The sequence below is a fragment of the Microcebus murinus genome, chromosome 6, assembly GCF_040939455.1.
Source record: "Microcebus murinus isolate Inina chromosome 6, M.murinus_Inina_mat1.0, whole genome shotgun sequence".
In the NCBI taxonomy this organism is placed as follows: domain Eukaryota; kingdom Metazoa; phylum Chordata; class Mammalia; order Primates; family Cheirogaleidae; genus Microcebus; species Microcebus murinus.
In genome coordinates, this window is record NC_134109.1 from 9,837,175 (window position 1) to 9,862,447 (window position 25,273).

The 25,273-nt window shown below is 44.4% G+C and overlaps 1 protein-coding gene across 1 annotated transcript; it reads left to right on the top strand.

Moving 5' to 3' along the window:
• The first annotated feature begins 1,518 nt into the window (after window positions 1-1,518).
• On the top strand, window positions 1,519-5,402 carry TCL1A (TCL1 family AKT coactivator A). The gene is made up of 3 exons (XM_012791036.2): window positions 1,519-1,687; window positions 4,789-4,959; window positions 5,355-5,402. The coding sequence occupies exons 1-3, from the start codon at window positions 1,568-1,570 to the stop codon at window positions 5,400-5,402; spliced, it is 339 nt and encodes a 112-aa protein (XP_012646490.1). The 5' UTR covers window positions 1,519-1,567.
• Window positions 5,403-25,273: the final 19,871 nt, after the last annotated feature.

The window sequence follows — 25,273 nt, forward strand, 5'->3', positions numbered from 1 at the left end:
CCACAAAAGGCTATCCCAACAGCACTGTTTAAATTGAACTTGTTATCATTTCTGACCTCAAAGCTCTCGACTGGACTGAGACTTCCCCAACAGAGCTTATTACCAAGTCCAGTCCAGAGCTTTTTTCATCTTGCTGTGTGGTTATCTATGTCTGGAATCAGGAGCAATCCATAGGGAAATCAGCCTGAAAGCTACAAGCTTGAATATTATATAATAACACCACTAAGGGCTGCACGGGAAAAGAAATTTGCTGGGCTTGTGGCCCCTCACTCCACCCCCAACTTTGCTTCGCTTTTATCTTTTATTTTGTGTTCCTGGTAGATCCAATTACATCTCAATTACCTTAGGCTACTTAAGTACCTCCTTGAGAATTAGGCTGTCTGGATAGGCAGCAAGGCCGAGATACTCACCTGCACAGTGAACCAGGTGTCCTCATCTGATCTTTCATTTCCCCTTTTGTGACATTTCAAAAGATCACAAAGTATTTTCTTAGCGCCTAGTCATAGAGATGGGAAGGAACAAGAAAGTTAGGCACCAAACTGCTACCAGTGGTGATGTTTGAGCAACAAAGGGTGGAACTGGTTTTACATGTTTCTCATTGTGCTTTCCTTTCCTAATTGTCTTAATGGGCATGCATTACTGCAAAATAAAATGAAATTGTTTTCCTTGTTTGCTGTAATTTAGAGAGAGATGGTTTTGATCCTATAACCCTGGGACTTTCAAATCCATTGATCTTGGGGTGGAGGGGTTTAAGTACTCATTTTGAACCATGCTTTCACTAATAAATTCAAAGCCTGAAGGGAAAAACCCATGTTTCTTCACCACCATGTTTCATAATAGCTATTAGATGACCACAGCATCATCAGAGCCTTGTGTGTGGGAGAGGAAGGGGGAGCGTCAAGAGTTGCACTTTGCAAAGAAATTGATTCTGACACTCAAAAGCACAGGCTGAGGGTGATCCAGTGAACCTGGGAAAGCCCAGGCCCGGTTCTGGCTCACACCGGTCTCCGGATCCCAGGAGATGTAGAGGAGGCCCAGGCTCTGGGTTGCTCGGCGTCGACCGTGAGTCCAGAGCAGAGGCCCAGAGGCCTGGTCAGGGGTGTGGCTTGAGCATGACACAGTGGCTGACTTGGACAGCAGGGTCCCAGGGCCGCAGCGCCTCCCAACAGAAGAGAGGACCAAGGCCACCGGTAGGGCACCTCTCCAGCAGTGGGGCATGCGGGACGGAAGGCAAGGCTGGCTGGGGGCCTGCTGAGGCTGGGAGTGCATTCCTACAAGCTGCCAGGGTTTCAGGCAGCAAGTCAGGCCTGGCTGCATGGCGGGCCTGGGACCCTGCTTGCCGCCCCGCCCACTCGGCCTTGCGCCCCGCCCCTATCCCGCCCCATCCTGCCTTGCGCCCCGCCCCTCGCCCCGCCCCATCCTGCCTCGTGCGGCGCCCTCCTCCCGCCCCACCGCTTGGGGGCGTCCGCGCGCGGTGGGGCTATAAAGCCTCGGCCCCGCGCGGCCCCCTCAGCAGCAAGTGGCCTTGGGAGGCTGAGCCTCTTGCTTTTTAGTCCGCCCGGGCGCCATGGGCGAGTTCCGGCCGTGCGGGGTGCAGCCGACCTTGTACCCGGACCGCCTGTGGATCTGGGAGAAGGCCGTGTATATGGATGAGAACCGGCGCACCTGGCTGTCCATAATCATCGAGGTACAGCCCGCTCTGGGGCCGGCTCGCGAGGGGCAGCAGGGGCCTCGCCCTCCCTGGCTGGGCCCCGGGAGCTGCGGACGTCCCAGGACAGGCAAGCCCGCGAGGAGCCCCTCCCGGCCGGCAGCGTGAGGGCGGGGGCAGGGAGGCTCAGAAGGCCAGGTCTGCCCGGGCGTGCCTACAGGTGAAACCACTTTGAGCCAGGCTCTGAAGGATGAATAGGAGTCCTCCGGGCCAGGAAGGAGGGTGGGAATACCCCAGAGTCATGCTGGACAAAGGGTGGGACCCAGTGCTTCTGGAGTGCGTGACTGTGATCTTGCCTAAAACAGGACTCGGCTGGGCTATGTGCTCATGCACACGATGGAAGTAATATCTCTAAAGTAAGCGATTGATACGTGTGGCTGGTTATCAGAATCTCCTTAGGTGATTCTGGCTCCAGAAATGCGTATTTTAAAAAAAAACCCTCAACGGATTATGATCAACCGAGTGCAGGAACCGCTGCTGTAGAGTGTGGGGTATTTTGTGCCTCCTCTATGCTCTGGAACAGCAATATTAACAAGTAATATAGTAGCATAAAAGCTGGTTTTAAATAAATGTTGACTTTGGTGGGGTTTTTTTGTTGTTTTTTCTGAGACAGAATCTGGCTCTTTTGCCCAGGTTAGAGTGCCCTGGCGCCAGCCTAGCTCACAGCAATCTCAAACTCCTGGGTTCAAGCAATCCTTCTGCCTCAGCCTCCGGAGTAGCTGGGACTACAGGCATGCGCCACCATGCCCGGCTAATTTTTTATATATATATTTTTAGTTTTCCTGCTAATTTCTTTCTGTTTTTAGTAGAGATGGGGTCTTGCTCTTGCTCAGGCTGGTCTCGAACTCCTGACCTAGAGCGATCCTCCCACCTTGGCCTTCCAGAGTGCTAGGATTACAGGCGTGAGCCATGACGCTCGGCTGTTGACTTTGTTTTATGCATGATGCCTTAAGGTGGGACTTCAGTTAATGTTAACTTTTTTTAAAAGACATGTAACTCTTTTATGAGTACTTTCTTGACTAAACCCAAGACTCAAAGAAGCGGAGGCAAAAAATGTTGAAACTCTTTCCGTACATAAACTGAAAAAAGTAAAATTTAAAGTTAAAATGTATAATATTAGAACATTTATGTAACATAATAGCGAACACCAAAACGTTATTGAGTGTTAAGGATGTCTCCATTTTATAGATGAGGAAACTGAGGCATGTAAACTTGTCCAAGGTAATACTGCTAATAGGTAATAGGGTTGGAATTACAGGCTCTTAATCACCATCTAAATTTGCATTTTTGACATTAAAATTTTTAAGTCATATGCATATCCTTTTAAAAATCAAGTCAAATATTTAACTTTTTTTTAAGTAATGTATTTGAAGAAAATTTAGGTGAATATCAGTTTTTACCCTCTGGTTGGTAAATATCTTCAACATAACACTGAAGCCACGAACTAGACAAGAGTATTTCCTGTAATCATGATAAATGCCTCATGAAAAATAACCCATCAGCAAACTTTGGGGCAGGTTTTCTCTCACGTAATCTAAAGGGCCAGTGTTTTTAATATATAAAGATTTATTTAAATCATCAAGAAACATAAATAATGCAAACTAAAAATGATTAAAGGATATGGAAGAATATATACTAACACAGCAAGAATGGTGATTTTCACACCTATACCTTGCAGTAGGATCTGAATTGTTTTTTAACGGTGAGTTCTAATTTATTTCATAGACAGAAATCTTTTTTAAAAGTGACTCCTACTTTGGAAAAATACTCATTGAACAAATGTGAGTGCCTAGTTTATATGCCAGGTGAGGTTCTAGGCTGGGGAGGTCTGCAGCAAATGGGATAAAATCCCCAGTACTTGTGAAGCTGCCATTCTACTTGGGAGACAGACAACAAAACAATGAAGCTGGTGGTCAGTTTGTAGAACTAGAGTTTGTAGAAATGGGTGAAAGGCAATGACCAGTGGTGAGGAGATCTTCAGCCAAGGTACTCCCCTCTCAGAATCTCAGTTTGCATTTGCTTTTCACATTTTAGCCCATCATTTTGTTTGTAATCCTTCTGAATCGTTTTTTTGGGGGCATGCCCCTTATGTATGTCATAGAGTTGGATGTTGCTGAGTTTTTTTCCCCTTGAATTGGTGAATGAGCCCCATTTTCAGTTATTGGTATGTCTGGTCTTTCTTCTATCATGATTTTATGTTGTATTTGTCTTTAATAGACATACATTTGAGCAGAGACCTGCCTAAAAGAAGGGAGCGAGCCCTACGTAGATCTGGGGAGGGTGTCGCAGGCAGAGAGCACAGCAGGCTCAAGGGATTGCTGGAAGCAGGCACGAGTGTGGCAGGTCCCAGAAACAGCAAGGAGCTGTGTGGCTGGAACAGGTTGGAGCGTGAAGACCAGAGCAGTGGGAGATGAGGGGGGCAGGGCTCCACATGGTTCTTTGTGGGCTTCTGTGGGCTGTGGTAAAGAATTCAAATCGTTCCGCCCATGACAGGAAGCTATCTGAAGGCGTCGGGCGTCTAGCAGGGAAGTGCCATGACTTGTAGACACTCGCTGTGACTGCAGACCAGAGAACTGGTTGTGGGGACGACACCCACAAGGTGGCAAGTTAGGAGGCTGTTACGGTGGTCCGGGTGAGAGACAAGGCTGCAGGGGCAGTGGTGGAGTTGGTGAAAAGTGGTCTGTCACCACATTCAGGGGTCCAGGGACAGCTTATTTAAAAGAGGAAAAATAGGACAAAACAGAAAAAACACAGAAATCCCATGACAGCTGAAAGGCACCAAATTGCATTGTTAGGAAGCTCACTGGCTCCAGGGCATACCCAGCTACAGGGAAAGAGTCTGCTTTTGTGGCCCTGTCTGGGTGGCTAGACACGTGTGTGCTGGTCGTCCCTGTCCAGCCAGGGTCCCCGAGAGGAGTAGGCATGGCGTAGGGACTTGAGCTTCAGGGGATGGTGATCGCCGGCATCCCACACTCTGGACGTGGGCCGGGTGGGGGACAGGACGGACTCTGGTTTTCTGTGCCCGGAGGAGCCCCGGCAAGCTGGGCCTGAAGGTATGCCTGGTCTTGTCTTCTCTTCAGACAGAGGACGAGCTCCAAGTGCTCCTGCGTCAGAAAGATGTCCCCCTGGGGGAGCCTCTGCGCCCCAGCCAGCTGCTGCCCGGCCTGCTGCCTTTGATGTGGCAGTTGTACCCTGGGGAGAGATACCGAGGCTCGGACTCCAGTTTCTGGCGCATAGTGTACCATGTCAAGGCGAGTGTGTGTCCCCCAGAGGTGATCTTGGGGGGCCTCTTCCCCTCCCCTCGTCTGGCCTCAGTGGTGGATCTATTCCCTCCATCTCTGCACCAAAAGCTAAAATAATGGGGAGAATTTACAAGTGCACATCTTTAAAGGACTGGATTAGAGAGAAGTCAGATCCTCTGAGGTGTCTGACAGCAGCCCCCTCGGCAGCAGGCAGCCCTCTTCGGGGGGCAGGCGGGTGGGGGCTGGCGGGAGGCGGGGCGGTCTCCCAGGGCTCCTGAAGTCCCTACACACAGCTTCCCACCTGCTGCTCCAGGCTTGTGGGAGTGGCAGGAGTGAGGAATGGGGCAGCGTTTGTTCCCTGGACTCTCTGTCTAATCTTCCCCTTCTCTCTCTCCTCCTCTCAGCTCAGTGACACAGAGGACCTGCTCCTCGAGAAGCTGGCGTCGGAGTGACACGGTGAGCACCACTGGGGCTGACACCTTAGTCCAGAGTGGCCAGGTCAGAAGGGAGGCGCTTAGGCAGTGCTAACCCCTCCTCTGAGGGTCCCCAGCAGAGGGACAAGCACCTGTGTCTCTCCTTTACCACTTCGGGAGCCAGAGTTTTCTAGGCAGCCCCTCATCACAGCTGCACGCGTCTGAGCCATGCCCGGCAGGCTGCGGCGGCACTTTCGTTTACCGTGGCTCGGTCATCACATCAGCCGAGCTGAGTGTCATTGCCTGTTACTGGCTACAACAACGAGTTTTGAGGAAGTACAGGGACTTGTCCAGACTGCAGAGCCAGGTTTCAAATCCAGGTCTTCTGACCCCACGCCCCTTGCCCTGTTTGTAATTCGCACTGGCTCAGACTCGAGCCCTCGGCCCCGGAGGCCAGCATTGACCCCAGACTCGCCCAGCAGCGCCGCCCTCACCGCTGCTCGGCCCTTGCTCTGATCCTGTCTCCTCTCGTCTCTTCCCAGGTCTAGAAGTTCCTGTCTCCTTTCCCACCAGGGCCAGAGTCCTGCTGGCCTACGTGGGGACGTTTGTGCTCGTGCTCGCCTTCGTTTGCCACCCGTGTTCTCCTCACCACGCTGGGGTCTGGAGGAAACGGACAGGCGGAGGATGGGCCCTACCCAGGGCCTGCGGGACCTGCCTGCAGGCCACTCGGCCCCCCTCTGCCCTCAGCACTGCCGCCTGCCTGGCAGATGGCACCGGGGAGGACCCGGTCGGTACAGCTTCCTCCAGGTGCCCCAGCGATACCTGTGCCCCCGGCTTTCTCAGTTGGCTGATGGTTTTCAGCCTTTCTCTTTCCCTTCTGGCCTTCCCGGCAACTAGCGTCTCATGCTGCGCGCCCAGGGCGCTCCTGTTCTGGTCGTTCAGCTTCGTGCACCTCTGGGAACAGGGCCTGTCTGCCTGAGCCGGGCCTCTGGGACCCTGGACCAGCTGTGTCACATGGCTCTGTCCTGCACACCCACATGCTTGCAGAAGCCACACCCGCCCTCACAAGTTCAGTTGCAGTTCAAGGAAAGGCCTGAGAGGAGCCTGCATCCGTGCTCAGTGCTCCGCAGCCCGTGGACAGAGCGGGGAGCAGGGCACGCAAGCACCTCGGATGAGCCCTCAGGTGGCCCGCCTTCAGAAGGGATAGAGATCGGGTCCCCCCCCCCACTCTCCCGGTGTTGTGAAGTTGTGTGTCGCATGAACACTTCACGGTGTTGATTGATTAAATTAAATGTAAGACAATTCATCTAACTCTGTGCTCAATCAGTTTTCATCCTCGACCTAGGTCCTAGTGGAGAGAAGTGAGAACAGGCAATCACCAAATAAGAATATTCATGATTTTTATGTATTTCTGTTATTTTGGCAATAAGGCTGGATTTTATTTTTTTCCATATAACCTAACACTCAAAATCCCAGTGTTCTTGGAGGCATGCTTTGAGAACCACTGGAATAACTGACCTCGGGAAACTGTCCGCAGCTCCTGGTATTCAAGATCCCCTTCCGTCTGGCCCTGCCCACCTGCCCCTGACATGCCCTCTGCCCCAGCCAGCTCTGCCGCCTCCTCACCCAGGCACGCGCCAGGCTCTGTCCCTGCAGGGGAGGCTTCTTCCTCCACTCTCAATCCCGGCAGGAGCCCCTCCTGCCTGGAACTGTCCCGGACCACTCAGGCCCCAACCTGAGTCTCCCTTCCCTGCCTCCTGTGACCTGCCCTCCTGCAGCTCCTCAGCAGGCAGCAGGACCCCAGATAGCACTAGGGGATGACTTCCAGACAAGATCCGTTCTGTGTGCAATCCTTGTCCTCCCACTGACAGCCTCCCCATCACAGAGACGGGGGTAGTGAGACTTAGAGGGTGGTTCTGAGCATTCAGGGGGATAATGTGAGTGAAATCAGGCGTGTGAGAAACATGCTATACCACTGCTCCCATTTTATAATCTCAGATCCCAGCCTTCTACCTGGCACTAGACGGAGAAGAAACATCGACACCGCGTGTGACAGGGTTTGTGACTCTTGCGAGCGCCAGCATGGCAGTGTGAGAGTTTGGTCTGTGGAGGCAGTTACTATACAGACGCCTCTCGGTGGGGACAGAGCAGGAGGATGTCAGAGCAGGAGGGACATCAAAGGTCAGCCAGCCATCTCACTTAGGAATAGGAACACCGAGGCCCAGGAAGAGGAAGGTTCTTTTGCAAGATTCTTTTGTTTACCAAATATTTGACCACCGCCATGAACTGTGCCGGGTGCTTCACACATAGGAATGAACAAAACAAAGGCCCTGCTCACATGCAGCCTTTGTTCTGGAAAAAAGGTAAAAAGAACGTGCAAAATCCCAGAAGGAAATAGAACAGGGTCACGTGGCAGGGAGTTAGGTCAGCTGCTAAAGCAGTTCCTGTCTGGAGAGGTATTTAGGATTGACCCTCGAGAAAGAGGGAGCTAGATTCTCAAGAGGCAAGTGCCCTACAGATCTAATTTGCTGTGGAAATTAAGAACATAGCAAAAGGATTTCTTACTAAAAGAATAATAAGTGGCCCTAATAACTTAATGTAATGCAGAATCTGTTTTCCACGAGACTTTAGGGTTTTGGCTGGAATGGGGGAGTGGACAGTGGCACTATTCATTGAGGTGGGGGAGGTGTAAGTTGGGCAAGGGACAAAATCAGGAGTTCTATTGTAGCCCTGTTACGTTGGAGATAGCTGTGCTACCTCCTGTTGGAAGTGTTGATAGGCTGTTAATGGAATGTGGACCTAGCCCTCAGGTCAGGACAGAAAAAAAAAAAAAAAACAAATTTGAGGGTCTTTAAAATGATAATTAAAGCCCGGGGCCTGAGGTCACTTACAGAGAGAGGGCTTCTTTGGAAGCAGGAGGAGAATGTGTTTTAAAGGAGGAGGCAGTGGGTAGCCGGGGAGCATGCTGTTAGGGCAGGAGTAAAAAGAAGAAAGGGAAGCGGCCATTGGATTTGGCCACACGGAGCCGGATGGGGACCTTGTCGGGAGTTTCAATGCTGTGAGTGGGCAGAGCCCTGTGACGTGGTGAGGAGAGCCAGCCTGCCGCGGGTTCGAGGCGAGGTGTTGAGGGTATTTTAGGCAGGAGCTAATGAAGCCTGTGTGTGCGTGGTGAAAGAAAATCTGCAGAAAGGGACAACCCGATGAGGCAGAACAGGAAGGCTTTAGTCACAGGACCAACATTCTTGAGGTCTCTAGAAGGGGCGACATGGAGGCGCAAAGGTATGCGTCCGCGTCTGACGGAGAAGCTTCCGCGATGGGTCTGTGTACGCGGATCTTGTTTCCCGTTTCCCCACTCGGAGTTGGGATTCGGTATTTTGCTGAGGTATTTTAAATACTTCATAATTTCCCTCATACGTATTTTATTACATATACATTTGTTTATATTTTCTTTTCTTTTTGCAATTTTTAATTTGTTTAGTCATAGGGTCTCGTTCTGATGCCCAGGCTGGAGTGCAGTGGCGTCACCGTAGTTCACTGTGACCTCGAACTCCTGGGCTCAAGCGATCCTACACCAAGCTAATTTTTCATAGAGATGGGGTCCCTGTACATTGCTCAGGCTGGTCTCAAACACCAGGCCCAAGGGATCCTTCCACTTCAGCCTCCCAAAGTGCTAGAATTACAGGCAGGAGCCACCACACCGGCCTATTTACATTTTCTTTCATTTCTTTCAATATCGTGTTACAGTTTTCAGAATGTAGACTTTACATTTATTTTGTTAAATTGATTTCCAAAGTAACTTATCCTTTTTTATTATTAAAAAAGCACCTCAATGAAATCTCTCATAACAAACTTTTAAGTGTACAGAACAGTATTTTTAATTATAAGAACATTATTGTACAGCAGATACCTAGAACTTTTTTGTCTTGCATGACTAAAAAAACCTCTATGCTCATTGAATAGTAGTTCCCCACTTCCTCCTCTTCCTAGCCCCTGGCAACCACCATTTCTTTTCTCCTTAGCTACCTCACGTCAGTGGAATCATGCAGTACTTGTTCTTCTGTGACTGGCTTCTTTCACTTAGCATGATGTCCTTAAGGTTCATCCATGTTGTAACATACGGTAGGATTTCCTCCTTTACTAAGGCTGAATAAGATTCCATTTTATAAATGCACCACAATTTCTTTAATTCATTCATCCACCAATGGATATTTAGGTTGTTTCCACCTCTTGGCTGTTATGGATAATGCTGCAATGAACATGGGAATGCAAATACCAGTTCAAGATCCTGTTTTTAATTCTTTTGGGTAAATACCCAGCAGTAGGATGGCTGGACCATATGGTAGTTCTATTTTTTTAATTTTTTGAAGATCCTCAGTACTGTTTTCCACAATAGTTATACCACATTATGATATATTCCCACATCCTCACCAGAATTTGGTTGTCTTCTTTTTTTTAATAATGGCTATACTAACAAGTATGAGTGATCGTTTATTTTACTTGTTCTTTTCCAATCTGGAGGATTTTCTTTTGTATTCTTGCCTAATTGCCCTGGCTAGAACCTCCAGTACAGCTTTGAACAGAAATAGTGAGAGCAGACATCCTTGCCTTGTTCTTGATCTTAGCGGGAAAGCTTCATCTTTTACTTTTAGATGTGACATTAGGTGTGGCTTCTTCATAACTGTCCTTTATCAAATTGAGGAAGTTCTATTCCAGTTTATTGAGTGTTTTTGTCATGAAGGGATGTTGGATTTTGTCAAATGCTTTTTCTGCATCTATTAAAGTGATCATGTGGCTTTTGTCCTTTATGGATATAGTGTATTACATTAATTTTTTTATATGTTGAACCACCTTGCATTTCTGGGATGAATCCCACATGGTCTATAATCTTTTTTATCTGTGGCTAGTATTTTGTTAGGGATTTTTACATCAATATTCATAAGAGATAATTGGTCTGTAGTTTTCTCTTATTGTGATGTCCCTGATTTTGGTGTCACTTACAGGTTTTTAACATCACAAATTTTCTTATATTCACTGTGTCATTTATATGCCATAGATTCTATGTCATTTTTAGTTATGTCCAAGAAATTCTGCATTTTTAAAATATTTTCCTTAGTCCTGTCAAGTGTTTAAGAGGGTATTTTAAATTTTCAAGTAGAAGGGCCTTTTGTATTCTGATTTTTGTCATTAATTTCTAGTTTTATTGCATTGAGGTCAGGATGCTATGTTTACTTCTAAAAATTTATTGGCATTTCTCATGTGGCCCACTGTGTTCAATGTTCACAATTATTCCATGTGCATTTGAAAAAAAGGGCATTTCTCTCAACTAGGTAGAGAGATACAAATTTCTGCTCTATTGTTAGTATTGCTTAGACTTTACATGTTTGTCAAGATTAATTTTATCCATCTAATCTATCTATCCTAAAAAATACATTAATGTATTTTGTATTAATGTTTTCTATTAGTAATATATTTCCCTCTTCTCCTTTAATCTCTGATAGTTTATGCTTCATAAAGTTGTTGCTGTGTTATTGTTATTGGCTGCATAAATGTTGACTGTTTTATCTTGTGAATTGTAGCCTTTAGCAGTATGAAGTCTGCTCGTCTGTCTTTCAGTGGTTTGTGGCTAGATTTCTACCTTGTCAGTTACAGATTATGATCTGGGTGCATTTGTTTTTATTAATTTACATTTGCCTGGCATATTTTTGCCCATCATTTTATCTAAATCTTTCTGAATCTTTTTGTCTTAGACATGTTCATTCGTGTGTGTGTGTTAATAGAGTTGGATTTTGCTGTGTGTTTTTTGAATTGGCAAATTAAACTCTCATTTTCAGTTATTGATAGTCTGATATATTTGGCTTTAGTATTTTATGTTTGTCTTTACATACATATAAAATTTTTCTCTGTGGGATATGTTTTCTAAATTCTTTTTTAGTATTTCTCTTGATATTGGCAGTTTTGCTCTAGTGGTTACCTTTATACTAATATCGTAGGGTAATATCCTTAGCACTTTTTAAAAAAATGCTGTTTGTTGTAGCATTGTCCAAAGAACTTTCTATAATGTCGGACATGTTCTGTATCTGTGTTTTCTAATGTAGTAGTCACATGTGGCTGTGGAGCACTTTAAATATGGCTAGTATGATTGAGAAATTTAATTTTAAATTTTATTTAATGTTAACTAGTTTAAATAGCCAAATGCAACTGGTGGACAACATGTTGTATAGTGCAGCTCTTTTGGTTCCCTACTGTGAAAAAAATTGAAATTAGTAACATTTTCTTCCTTCTCTCTAAAATAATATTCTCTTAATACTAAATACTACCTTTAAGGCAACCATCAAGCGTACTTTCTGTATATTCTCTCCCTTCTTTCCCCATTTTTGATAGCTGAATCATATGTTTATTATCACAGAATACAGCAAATACATAGTATTTTTCACCCTTATACTCTTTATTTAGTCTTAATTCTTCAGTTAAATGTATTCATTATTCACCAGTAGTCCTAATAAAAAGCTTCCTAAACATTTCTCGATTATCCGAAGCTCACTGCGTAGTGGGTTACTCAGGAAGAGTGCACAGGAGCAAGAGTCCCTGATTCCTTCATCTTTACCACAGTTTATCTGTGGCCTTTGTACTTGAAGATCACTGTAGCTGATTAAAATATCTTTGGCTCAGATTTTCTTTCTTGGGTATCTGTACCATGTTACTACATTTACTCTACTATTTTTTTTTTTAATTTAAAAGTATTTGGTGAAAGTCGAATCCCATATAAATTACTTGATCATTTTATCTTATGCCAAAGGGATTTCTGTTCTATAAAGCCTAATAATTTTAATAGACTATGTTTTAGAGTTAACTATTCTTGGACATATGTTCCAGGCACGTTCAAGTCATTTTTTTTTTTTTTTTTTTTGCCCCAGAAAAGTTTTCTTTAATAGTTTCTACTCCACTGGCTTATTTTCCTTTTTTAGGAGGGGTGGGAAGAGACATTTTTTTATGCATATGTTGGATCTTCTTTGCCTGTCTTCTATATTCATTACTTTCTCTTCCATCTTTTTTATTGTTTTTTTCTACCGATTTTTTTTTTCTTCATTTTTCTACTTTCTATACTCAATGTTTCTTTTGCTATCCTAGCCACTCTGCTGGGTTTTGTGAGGCAACTTGGGTGATTGGAAAACAATACCACTGTCACCATCTTGCCCTAAATCTCATTGTGTTTTAAAGTTACCTTGTTACTGTGTTTTGCTTACAATACAACTTTATACAAAGGGGAAATGCGTATGGAGATAACACTAATCTAAAGGATTCTAATCTGTCTTTGTATATCCAGTGAGTTAGCCCGGATTTGTCCAGGGAAGTTATTGTTCATGAGTGAACCTTCTCTGGCAAACACAACTTAGAAATATAATGGAGAAATTGTCCAAGGAAATGCTGCCACATATACTTTACTATAATGACTATTCATAGTTTTTAGGTGAAAAATCAACAGCTCTTGAAACTCTAATACTAAACCCAACATTTCAATAATATGGGAGAGCTCTTTGTATTTCTCAGTACTCAAACTTATAAACTCAACTTTGGAAACTGGTCCAGTGATACGGAACTTACGCAGGAGGTTCATAGGTTAAAGATGCCAATTACTTGGGCCCCTGGACTTGGAGGCCCCAAAAGTCTAAAATCCAGGGAATGTGGCTGGTGCTGTTCTGACCAGATGGTTCCTTCTCTCAGCACTGGTCTCATCAGCCCCCTAACAAGGACACCAAAAAGCCATGTCCACTCTGCTGTCTTATCGGCTGGATTGTACTGAGCTAAGCATTTAGATGTCTCATTTCTGCTGCTCCCCAAACCCTTGAGAGTCACAGGTAACCACAGTAAGTCTTAATTGTAGAAGGAGCACGCGTATTTAGCATCTCTTGTAGAAGAACAATAGATTATGATCATAGTTTGATAATCTTATTGTAAAATCCCCTGTACCCACTGTATCTGTACATCAGTTTGGGCACTCCATCCTTTTAGATTCAATTTAACTTAGTGTGACTGCCCCCCCCCAACTGCCCCCCACTCCATGTCACCCTCCCTAGTCTCTTCAAGTATTTTAGAGGGGTCTCATGCTTCTCCCCATCACCCTTTACTTTGATCTCTAGCATCTACTGATGAGTGTGGTTTATGTTGCCAATGGAAAAGAACCCAAACTCTGTAAAATATTTTAAAGAGGTTTATTCTGAACCGAATGTGTGCGACCAGCCTGGAGCACATGGCCTCAAGAGGCCCTGAGAAAATGTGCCCCCAGTGGCTGGGTTGCGCTTGGGTTTTACACATTTATGAAGACAGGAATTACACTTAACACCATAAGTCAAACTATGTGGAGGGCATACATCGGTTTGGTCTAAAAAGGCAGTACATCTCAGAGCAGGGGCTTGCAGGTTATAGGTGGATTTAAAGACTCTTTGATTTGTAATAAGGTAAAGAAATGAAGCTTTGTCTAAAGCAGATGTCCTCAAACTACGGCCCTCCGGCCACATGCGGGTGTTTTTGCCTGTTTGTTTTTTTACTTCAAAATAAGATATGTGCAGTGTGCATAGGAATTGGTTCATAGTTTTTTTTTTTAACTATAGTCTGGCCCTCCAACGGTCTGAGAGACAGTGAACCGGCCCCCTGTTTAAAAAGTTTGAGGATCAGTGGTCTAAAGGCTTGGAATGATTTAAGTTAAGGAAGTATGTTAATCATAGACAAGCCTTGGAAAGTATACCCTGACTCAAGGGATCTGTTAAGGAAATTGATGGCCTGCAGGTACGGCTTAAGCTTTGTCTTGCATACCCTTAGGCCTGTTAATGAGTTACAAAGGACATCTCCAAGAAGGGAAGTGGGGGCATGATGAGGCATGTTTGACTTCCCTCCTCTTGGCAGCAACTCAGCTTTAGGTTATTTCTGGGATCGCCTTGGCCAAGAGGGGTCCATTCAGTCAGCTAGAGGGCTTATAATTTTATTTTAGTTCACAATGGATGATTCTAATCTTGTTCCATATGTATCACCTCGTCCCACACTGGGTACCTCTCTGATTCCTTCACCACAGGGCTGCAAGTGACCAACTTTGGGGACATATTGGGAGTTAACTTTGAGAGTGTGGGGGCTTGGGGGTTAACATTCAGACAATAGCTTAAAGTAGGGTATTAGACACTCTTGTTTTGAAAACGCCTCTTAGCCATTGTTTCAGCATCACCAGCACCCAAATAAAGCCCTACCACCCACATCTGCCTCATAGACCCCACTTCTCCCTTCATAGGTAGCTAACTTTGAAACACCAGTATTCTTTATGTAGAACAATTTGATTCTCTGACTTGAGGCCAGCTTCTTTTGATTCAAAGCCACACCAATGTGATTTGCTAAATAAAAGACTAGACCAAAAATTATGTCTCCCCTAGGAGGCGGAGCTGCTATTGTCAATTATGGGTTTTTCAGTTTTCTTTTTCTTTCTGCCTCCTATCTTCCTAGTATACCTGCTCAGTGAATGTTTGAGTTGAGAAAGAAGGAAGAATGGGGAAAGAGTCTGTAATGGCAGGACCTATTCAGGAGCACTCTGGAAAGTGGGTGGAATTCAGTTCTACTGAAGGAAGTCCCCTGGATGCTCCAGGAGTGAGCAAAAGCCAGAAGTGACTGATCCCCACCCGGGACTGAAAGCAAGCCTGCTCCACTAAGAAAGGCATCCTAAGAATCTACCTGCCAGGGAGGTATGATTATAATGATACCTCATTTATACAGGAGAACAGAGGCTTAGAGAGATTACCTATATGCTCAAAATTACATAGCTAATAAATAGCAGACCTGGATTCAAGCATGGGCTCCAGAAAGTCTATGTTCTTAGTCACCTTGCTGTATTTCTTTTTAAAATTTATTTCAACGGATTTAGGGGTATGAGTTGTTTTAGGTTACATGGCTGAATTATATAATGGTAATGTCTGTGTTTTAGTGTACCCAATACCCGAATAGTGTGCATTGGAGTCAATAGGTAATTTTCTCTCCCCTCTACCCCTCACCCTCTCTCTTTCTGAGTCTCTAGTGTACATTGTACCACTCTGTATGGCCCCACACACCCATAGCTTAGCTTGCACTTATAAGAGAACATGCAGCAGTTTGGTTTTCCATTCCTGCATTACTTCATTTAAGATAATAGCCTCCAGTTCCATCCAAGTTGCTGCAAAAGACATTATTTCATCCTTTTTAATGGCTGAGTAGTATTCCATGGTGTGTGTGTGTGGGGGGGGTGTATACACCACATTTTATTTACTCCTCAGTTAATGGGCACTTAGGTTGATTCTATATCTTGGCAATTGTGAATTGCACTGTGATAAACACACAATTGCAGGTGTTTTTTTGATATGATGATTTCTTTGGATAGCTCCCCATTAGTGGGATTGCTGAATTAAATGATAGATCTACTATCTACTCTCAGTTCTTTGAGAAATTGCTATACTATTTTTCATAGAGGTTGTACTAATTTACATTCCCACCAACAGTATAGAAGCATTCCCTTTTCACCACATCAATGCCAATATCTGTTGGCTTTTGGCTTTTTAACAATGGCCATTCTGACTAAGGTAAGGTGGTGGCTCCCTGTGATTTTAATTTGCATTTCCCTGATGATTAGTAACGTTGAGTATATTTTCATATGTTTATTGGCCATTTGCATATGTTCTTTGGAAAAATGTTCATATCAGTTGCCCACTTTTTAATGGGATCTTTTTTCTTATCGATTTGTTTGAGATCCTTGTAGAGTCTGAATATTAGTCCCATGTCATATGTATAATTTGCAAATATTTTTTGCCATTCTGTAGGTTATCTATTTACTCAGTTGACTATTTCTTTTGCTGTGCAGAAGCTTTTTAGGTTAATTGAGTCCCATTTCTTTATTTTTGTTTTTGTTGCATTTGTGTTTTGGGGGGCTTAGTCATAAATTCTTTGCCTAGGCCAATGTGCAGAAGGCTTTCTCCTAGGTTTTCTTCTAGAATTTTTATTGTTTCCAGGTCTTACATTTAAGTCTTTGATCCATCAAGGCGATAGTAACCAAAACACACGGTATTGGTATAAAAGTAGACACATAGATCAATGGAACAGAATAGAGGACCCAGAAATAAAGCCAACTACCTACAACCAACTGATACTCGACAAAGCAGACAAAAACCATATCCTGGGGAAAGGATACCCTATTCAGTAAATAGTGCTGGGAAAATTGGATAACCACATGGAGGGGAATGAGACTAGATCCCTATCTCACCATACACAAAAATTAACTCAAGATGGATCAAAGACCTTACTTTATTATACAGGTTTGGAAAGCAAAACACGCTTGTGTGGAATCCCAGCTCAACTACTTACTCAGACGAATATATAAAGTGTTATGCTTCTCAGAGCCTCAGTTTCTTCACCTGTAATAAAATAGGTGTATCAAAACCTATCTCATAGTGTTGCTTTGAGTATTAAATCAGCTAACAGGTGGAAAGTACTTGGCAGATAGTAGATAAAATTTAATATTGTAATATTCCTCATCCTTTATTATATCTTCTATATTTAGTGAAATATTAATGGTATTCTTAAGGGAAAAAAATAAAAAATTTCTCTAGGATTATTTTACTTCATAAAAAAAGATCATAAAAAGTGCTGAGAGATAAACCAAAGGTCATGCCTGGTCTTTTATTTCTATTAATATAATTTAGGCAGGAGGGAAAGAATTGCTATTGGTCTGCACACTAAAGAGATCAAGAATGTTGCAAGAACAATACAACTTGCTCTATTTTTAAAAAAAATTGGCGTATTTGAGGGGCCCACCTTAAAAAATATGACATATAATCACAAATAATTAGGTTGATTTTTGCTCCAAGTTACAACTGCCTTTTTTCAACATTTCTACTTTCCTTGGAGACTGTTCAACAGGGTGACAAGCACCCCCACCCACATTTGCTTCAGGCTAACTAAGCATGAATTTATCCAGGTGCTAATGCCACAGAAGGAAAAACTAAACTTGAAATAAAACTGTATTGTTAGCCTTGTAGTTACTTAAAACAAAGGCCTTTGAATATATAATGAAAAGAATAAAACTTTTATATTACACATTTTTCTCCTCATTTCTAGATAATCTTTTCCCTAAAGACAGAAATTTATAAATACCATATTCTGAATTTTATTAATCCCAGTTTCTTGGTATTTTGAAAATGTACATAGCTAGTTCAGTTCCAGGAGACTCAAGGTGACATGTCCACTGGTCAGCTATGCGAGGCTAAAGGTGCGTAGAGTCAGAGGGCCACAAGGCTGGGATTTTCTTTACTCCCAACCACCTACTCACTTGCTCAGGACCACGTCATGCCAGCCCTGTTCTGGACCTTAGTCACTTCCTTAGTCAAAAAAAGGGAGTTGAGCCCAAAAGTAATCACCATGTACTAGATATTGTGCTATGGGATCAATATAGGTTATCTCCTTTAAGCCTCCCAAGAAGTAAGTGCTCTTGTTAGTCCCAGTTTCCTGGTGCAGAAACAGGCTCACAGATGAGAAGTTACTTGGCCAAGTCAGGAAGTGATGTGGCCCAAATGTTGCCTGCATCTGCCCCATTTCTTCTAGCTTCTGGTATTCATTTATTCAACTCAGCCTTCAGCCCTGAGCGAGGTGCAGAGGGTACAGCAGGCCTCGAGGGTGCACATTCCAGCACAGAAGGAAGCACCCTGATGGGGATGGGCGGCGGGCAGTGATCGGGAGCACTAGGAGGGCGGACTTGGCATGAGTCAGTACAGCAAGGCCTCGGGGGAGGCGCCAGCCAGGCTGAGGACCGAGGGCTGGGCTGCTCGGCTGGGGGAACTGCCCTGTCTTCCTGGAGGTGGGAGAGGCAGGATAAGGACTTTGTACTAAGGACCCTGGGGAGCCAGAATATAACACGGCCTGGCTGACCGCTAGATGCTGTGTGGAGAATGAATTGTAAGGGGACAGGAACAGAAGTAGAGAAACGAGTTGTCTATGTCAGAGGCTGGCAAACTTTTTCTATGAAGGGACAGACAGTAAATATTTTTGGCTTTGTGGGCCATAAAAGTCTTGGTTGTAGCTATTCAACTCAAACCACAGACAATATATAAATGATGAGTGTGGCAGTATTCCAATAAAACTTTACGTAAAAGCACAAGAGACCGACATCTCTCTACTTCCCCTTTTCTCCAGCCCCTGGCAACCACCATTCTATTCTCTGCTTCTACGGGTTTGACTGTTTTAGACTCCCCGTGTAAGTGAGATCATATAATGCTTGTTTCTCTGTACCTGGCTTATTGTAACAGAGGCAAAGGCCTGAAAAAGAGCAAAATGTTTTACAAGCTGTCTTTTTAAGACCCCCCCTCACTCTTTGGGAAATAAAACCTTCATTTATGCCCAAAGCCAGTAATCAAAGGGGCAGGGGAGTGTCCTTTGTACGACAGGAAATGGCTCAAGGGAATTGTCCAGGCAGAGATCATGCAGTTGTCTTCACTGGAGATGCTGTAGTTAAACAGCAATAGCCTGCAGCTGAAAACTCCCTTCAAAAACTCTATTTCTGCTTACGGACAGGACAGTGGTCCTTTAAGATGTGAGTCTGCCATTCTCCTCATTTGCTGGCAAAGAAATAAACTTCTCTTTCCTTCTCCTCAAACCACTTGTCCTCATTCTTTGCTCTGCCATGGGGACAAGTCGGAACTTTTGGTAACAGAATTTGGCATCCCTACGTACACCCATCAGTGCCCCAGTGGAACAGCACCCTGTGACAGCTGGAATGGGGGGTAGCAGCCCAGGGACAAGCTGGGGATAGGAGCATTGCCTTTTTGGGTAAGAAAGTAAAGGACTACCCCAGAAGCTGCTGGAGCCCCTTTAGCTCCAGTGAGCTCCTGTCTCTTTCTCCCCAAATTAGATGCAGCTCCAACCAACCTGAACTTTTTTGAGAGAAAGGAAATGGACTTGGGAAGTGTCACGATGCTTCCGCCATTTTTGGTGAGTTCCCCGCTGTGTACACTGAGACCCTTGCTTCCACCCATTTGGGGGAGGTTTTCAAGCCTTCCAGCCCTATGGCAGGGCATTTGTTTCTAGGCACCATTTGGGGGTGGAAGTCATGAGGTTGAGTGGAACTTAGGAACCTGGGGCATTCATTCCCTTTTGGATTAGGAGATGTTGGCCCTCATTTGAGAATTTGGTTCTCATCTGTGTGGTTCCCATTTGTTTGGTAAGGCCTTGCATTAAGATGATTTGCATTGGGAATCCCCTGTATTGTCTATTTGTCATGTTGTGTTCATAGATGTTGTTTGTCAACAACAATGGAGGCTCTGTTTCTATTCCATCTGAAAGCCCTTCGGGAGAATCTTGGCTTAATGGCCAATTTATAGCTATAAGTCTATGTCTAAAAGAAAATGGTGTTATTATAATCCAATGTACATGATGGAGTTTGAGAAGTGGCTATTGAATGAAACCTTAACACATTAACTGCCATAAGAGTTGTATTTAACACAGTCTAGTTTTGACCCTGGGGCCATGTGAAGCATATATAAAATCTTACTTGTTGATGTTCTTATTGTTACAATTAATGTTGACAATTTAATTCTAAAAGAGTGGATTAAATGAATAGAAGTCAATAAATTTCATTTTTCTATTTATGTTTACCTTTAAATTACACATGAAGTTTTTATTCTATTTTCATAATAAAACACTGTGGCCTCAAGGAAAAGTTTCTGATTCTGTGTGTGTGTGTGTGTGTGTGTGTGTATGTGTGTGTGTGGCAGTCAATGTGTTAAATTATATTACTATCTTACAACTGGAATTATTTTGTCCCAAGATCAGGTAAATGGGACAAGACCCCACATGTACAATCTTTCATGCACTTGCATAATAAGGAAGCTGAAAGACTGGGTGATAAAACTGGGGAGGATTGACCACATAGGATCTCATGAACCTGCCCCTCTGATGACCAGCTCCCACCCGCTGAGGAAGGCACCGTGGGCTCGGCTGCACTCGAGCTCGTCCTGCTGAGGCCCTGCTGCCCTGACCACCATGGGCCCTTGTGATATTTTGTTTTGTTGGACAATCAGATTCCCCTGGTCCACACCAGTTCTGGGTCAGCTGCTGGGCACCAGCCAAGGTGAGGCACTGGCACAACTTTACAAGGAGGTTAAACAAATAGGCACCGACAATCAACAAAAGGAGACTAGCTACCTACTCAGGGTCCCAAGAAAGGTAAAAACCAGGTGGCTGATGGAAGATACCCCTTATTGGAATTCCAAATGTTTTAGGGGTGGGAGTCGTTAAGATTGTATAACCATGTAGCCTGCTTGTAGGTTTCCCTCATGTCCTCTTCTGCTTGCCTAGAAGTAGTAACATACGTGCAACACACAGTGTTTAGCACAGAGCAAACTCCCCCTGCTCAGCCAGCAGATAATCCAGTGCTAACCTATTATCCATGTTACCAAAAGTTCAGCACTTGACCCTGAGGCTGCATCAGGAGATGGGGGACAAGTAGTTTGAGGAGAAGGAGAGGAAAGTTTATTAATTTTCCAGCAAATGAAGAGTATGGCAGACTCACATCTTAAAGTACTATAATCCTCTCTATAAGTGGAAATACAGAGTTTTTAAAGGGAGGGTTTTAAGCTTCCGGCTATTATTGTTTAACTATAGTTGATGGTTCTGATCCATCCCATTTCCAGTGAAGACAATCTTGTGACCTCTGCCCAGACAATTCCCTTGAGCCATCTCCTGAGGTACAAAGAACAAAGGACACTCCCCTGCCCTTCTGATTACTGGCCTTGAGCGAGAATGCAGGTTTTAGTTCCCAAAAAGAGTTGGGCGCAGAGGTGAAGAGACAGCTCATAAAACATTTTTGCTCTTTTTCAGGCCATTACCTCTGTTACATCCATAACATTTGCTGGTGAATCTGGGGAAGTCCTTAGATTGCTCAAAGCATCCTATTTCTTGTGGAGTAGTATAAAATGATGCAGTGAAGTTCCAGAGAGTTACTTCTTGGTGGGCAAACCCAGCCCAGGGGATTAGGAGCCCGACAGAAGCTCTAACTCTGGCCAAGATGAGGCTGATTGCATGCTTCTTTCAAGGAGCAGCAGCAGGGATGATGTTATATAGGCATAAATTAGAGGGTTTTAGCTGCTCCAGGGTACACTGACCTTAAACCAGATGTTGTTGAGGCAATAGTAACCATAAATGTCATGGTTATGGAGAGGGAGATTACTTATAGCCTTACTAAAAGGGTGCCCACATAACCATAGATAGACTCATGGTGCACAAATTCACATAGGTGTTGTGTTGTTTGAGCAGCTGCAAAGTTCGCTGCATCCTTGGAGTGTTTGGCGATGGACAGGAGCAAGTGAGAAAACCTGGGGGAAACTGTTAGGCTAATGCATTAGGCAGGTGGCATTTGGGAGGTTTGGTGGTGGGAAGAGAAAAAATAGTCTCAACTTGGGTGGGGATCAGAACTCTCCAGTTTGAACAAGAAGCATCATAAGACCCTGCAGAGTTAGGTCATCTATGGGTGAAGTTAAGCTTACAAGTGGTCTTATTGAAGGATCCAACTTGGTAAGTACTATGGCCTGTGTGAGAGGTTTGAATTATAATTATCTTAGTAAAATCCATGAATGTTATTTAAGCACCAAGTACAAGCCCTATTTATTTGATTACAGGAGTATTTCTTTTTTTGAGACAGAGTCTCACTCTGTTCCCCGGGCTAGAGTGCTGTGGCGTCAGCCTAGCTCACAGCAACCTCAAACTCCTGAGCTCAAGTGATCCTCCTGCCTCAGGCTCCTGAGTATCTGGGACTACAGGCATGTACCACCATGCTCAGCTAATTTTATATATATATATATATATATATATATATATATATATATATATATATATTTAGTTGTCCAATTAATTTCTTTCTATTTTTAGTAGAGACGGGGTCTTGCTCTTGCTCAGGCTGGTTTCGAACTCCTGACCTTGAGCGATCCTCCCAGCTCGGCCTCCCAGAGTGCTAGGATTATAGGTGTGAGCCACCATGCCCGGCCAAAAGTATTTCTTTATAGTGCGAATATAGGTGGTGGAAAGTGGAGGAGTAAGACTGAAACGTGGGGTTCGTGTCTAATTTGGAAGGGTCCCCAAGTGAGGGAAAGAGCCCAGCCTGTGCTTCCATGTCACACGGGTAAAACTGTAAGGCAGGAGGGTGTGCTGGCACTGCCCAAGACAGAAACTTATGTTTTAGTGGTCCCTCCTGACATACCCAGCAACGTGAAAGATTTTGTCCTTTTGCTACTAAGTCTGAAATACTTATCAAGTAGTTAGCCAGAGCAGATGGAATCCATACAATTAGAAACAGCAAGAATACAGCTTTGAGATACACTACAATTGCTGACAAGAGACTTGGATCCGGTTGTTGGGAAGCAAAGTAAGCCTAACCATTAGAATGTCAGGAAAGTGCCAAAAAACACCAGAAAGAGGAGAACTAGCATTTCATATTAGTATGATGATGTTACTTAGCCTTTTGGCTACCTTTGGAAGGTGACTTCTCGAATGAGTATCTGAGTTTTTCTAGAGATCTACAAGTTCACCCGTGTAGGTCATGATGCCTTCTGCGGGTGCCTGTGGGGGCTCCTAAGAGACAGGTTTTTATTGTACACAGGTGCCCCAAGTGAGTAATTCCTTGGAGTTTGACAGCAGTGGGGGTACTCAGTAATATGGCATGAGCCCCTCCATTCTGGTTGTAGCTAGAAGTCAGGAGATCCTTCTTTCCAGATTTTCCGTAGGACTAGGTATCCTGGTTGCTCAGGGGAACTAACCTCTTCCTTCATAGGGGAGGGCAGTATTTTATTTCCATATTCTGAGAGGGCCATTTGAATCTGGCTTAAGTTGACAACATGAGTTAGGGTCTTATGTGCTTCTTCTTCAAAGGAGAGATCTGAGGTTAGAAAGGGCCTCCCACACATCATTTCAAATGGGCTAAGCTTCAAAGTCCCTTCAAAAGGCCATCCTGGTTCAGAGAAGGGCTACAGGTGAAAGGGAAACCCAGTGTTTGGGGGTCCCACTAAGTTTTACAAAGTTTTTGTTAATATCCTTTTTTTGAAAATACATGATTGGCTTTTTCCACTTTACTCAAAGATTGAGGCCTCCAATAGGAGTGGAGATCACATTGATAGGTAACGCCTAAGGCTGAGCAGACCTGCTGGGTCCCTTTGGCTCTGAAAGAAGGTCCGTCACTTTGTAAACTTTTGGTAATCCAAATTGCGGGATGATTTCTCTAAGTAAGAATTTTGACACTTCTAATGCCTTTTCTGTCCTGGTAGGAAAAGCCTCTCTCCACCCTGTAAAGCTATCTATAAACGCTGACAAAGACTTCAGTCCCTTGCAGGGAAGCATTTGGATGAAACCCATTTCCCAGTCCTCCCTGGGATATGTCCCTCGATGTGTATGGGTTGGAATAAAGGCAAAGGTATGGGGTGGATTCCAAGGCCATTAGGAGCACAGAGTCCTCAGGCCCTGGTGACCCTCTTTACTGTCTGGAACAAACATTTTCCTGGAAACATTTGGAAGATGAGCCTAAATGAAGAGTCTCATTCCAGGTATGATGAGTCATGGACGTGTTTAATTATCTTCCATTGTTCTGTTCCTGGGAGGAGAAGTTTGCTTTCACCCATTAACCGTCACTAAGGGTCCCTTTGCAAGCTTTTTCATTCAGCCCAGTAGATTTCTTCAGTTGTATAACAAGGCTGTGTTGACATGTGCTGCTTCTGAATACTAACCCTCGAGCCTGCAACATCAACTCTCCTTTTGCTGTGCTTCTAGCTGTCCTGCCCACCAGGGCATTTCCTTTAACAATGGAAGTATCCCCCTTTTTGTGTCCTTTACAAATGAATGACAGCTATTTCTTTGGGGAGTTGAACCGCCTCTAGAAGTTCTAAGATTTCCAAATGGTGCTTTATAGGGGAGCCTTCAGCAGTTAATAATCCCCTTTCCTTCCACATAGCCACGTAGGCATGGAGCACCAAAAACCCACATTTAGAGTCAGTAAAGATACTGACTCTCAAGTCCTTTCCTAGTTGGAGAGCTCTAATTAAAGCAATTAGCTCTGCCTTCTGGGCAGAAGTGTGGGAAGGTAAAGTCCTCGCTTCGTTAACTTCCTGCTGACAGACTAGCATATTCTGCTTTTCTCTGTCTTTCATGGTGAGTGCTGCTTCTGTCCATAAACCATTCGACACTGGGGTTAAGCAGTGAAAGGACGGCTTTGCTAAGGAACTGTCCAACAGCGAAAATAGCTATCTAACTCACTGTCTCCAAAGATTGGCCGCAGGGACATTAACCTTAAACTGGCTGTTCTTGAGATTAATTACCTGTCTTTTAAGATTAACTGATCGCCTGCTGAGATGTTTTTTTTTTTTTTTTACAGCCTGCAGAGATGTTTTCACAACATTTGAAAAGAGCTGAGCAGACAGAAAGGAGAGTGTAAATCCTCCTTTACATTTACCAGACCAGTCTGGCCAGATAAGCGAATCTCCAAGAGCAGGGGGAAAAAAACAGGAGAGACAGACACCCTGACATCTTACAGCTGGCTCCTGCTAATCAGCCTACAGCAATAAATTCTTCTTTACCTCTTTACAACCCCCCAGAAAAGTCCAAGCTGCTTGGCCTCAGTGCAGGCACTTCCCTTCCTTCCTTTTGTGTGCCACAATGACTGGGACCCAAGGGCCGGCGAGTTGGGGGCTCTCTTCTGGGCATCCCAGATGTTGACCTCGTCATATTCCATACGGTGGGTAACCTTGAGGTGGCAGGGGGCTTAAGCCACCAACAATTGGGCCTTATGATTATTTCTTTTGTTTTCTTCTACCTCCTTTGCCCTGACCTTATTGTCAGAAACTCCAAAAGCCATATCTAGAAGCCGATTCATAGGA

Coding starts and splice junctions, on each gene's coding strand:
- TCL1A (XM_012791036.2), top strand. CDS start 1,568: ATGGGCGAGTTCCGGCCGTGCGGGGTGCAGCCGACCTTGTACCCGGAC. Junction 1,688..4,788: donor GGCTGTCCATAATCATCGAG/GTACAGCCCGCT, acceptor TCTTCTCTTCAG/ACAGAGGACGAGCTCCAAGT. Junction 4,960..5,354: donor GCATAGTGTACCATGTCAAG/GCGAGTGTGTGT, acceptor TCCTCCTCTCAG/CTCAGTGACACAGAGGACCT.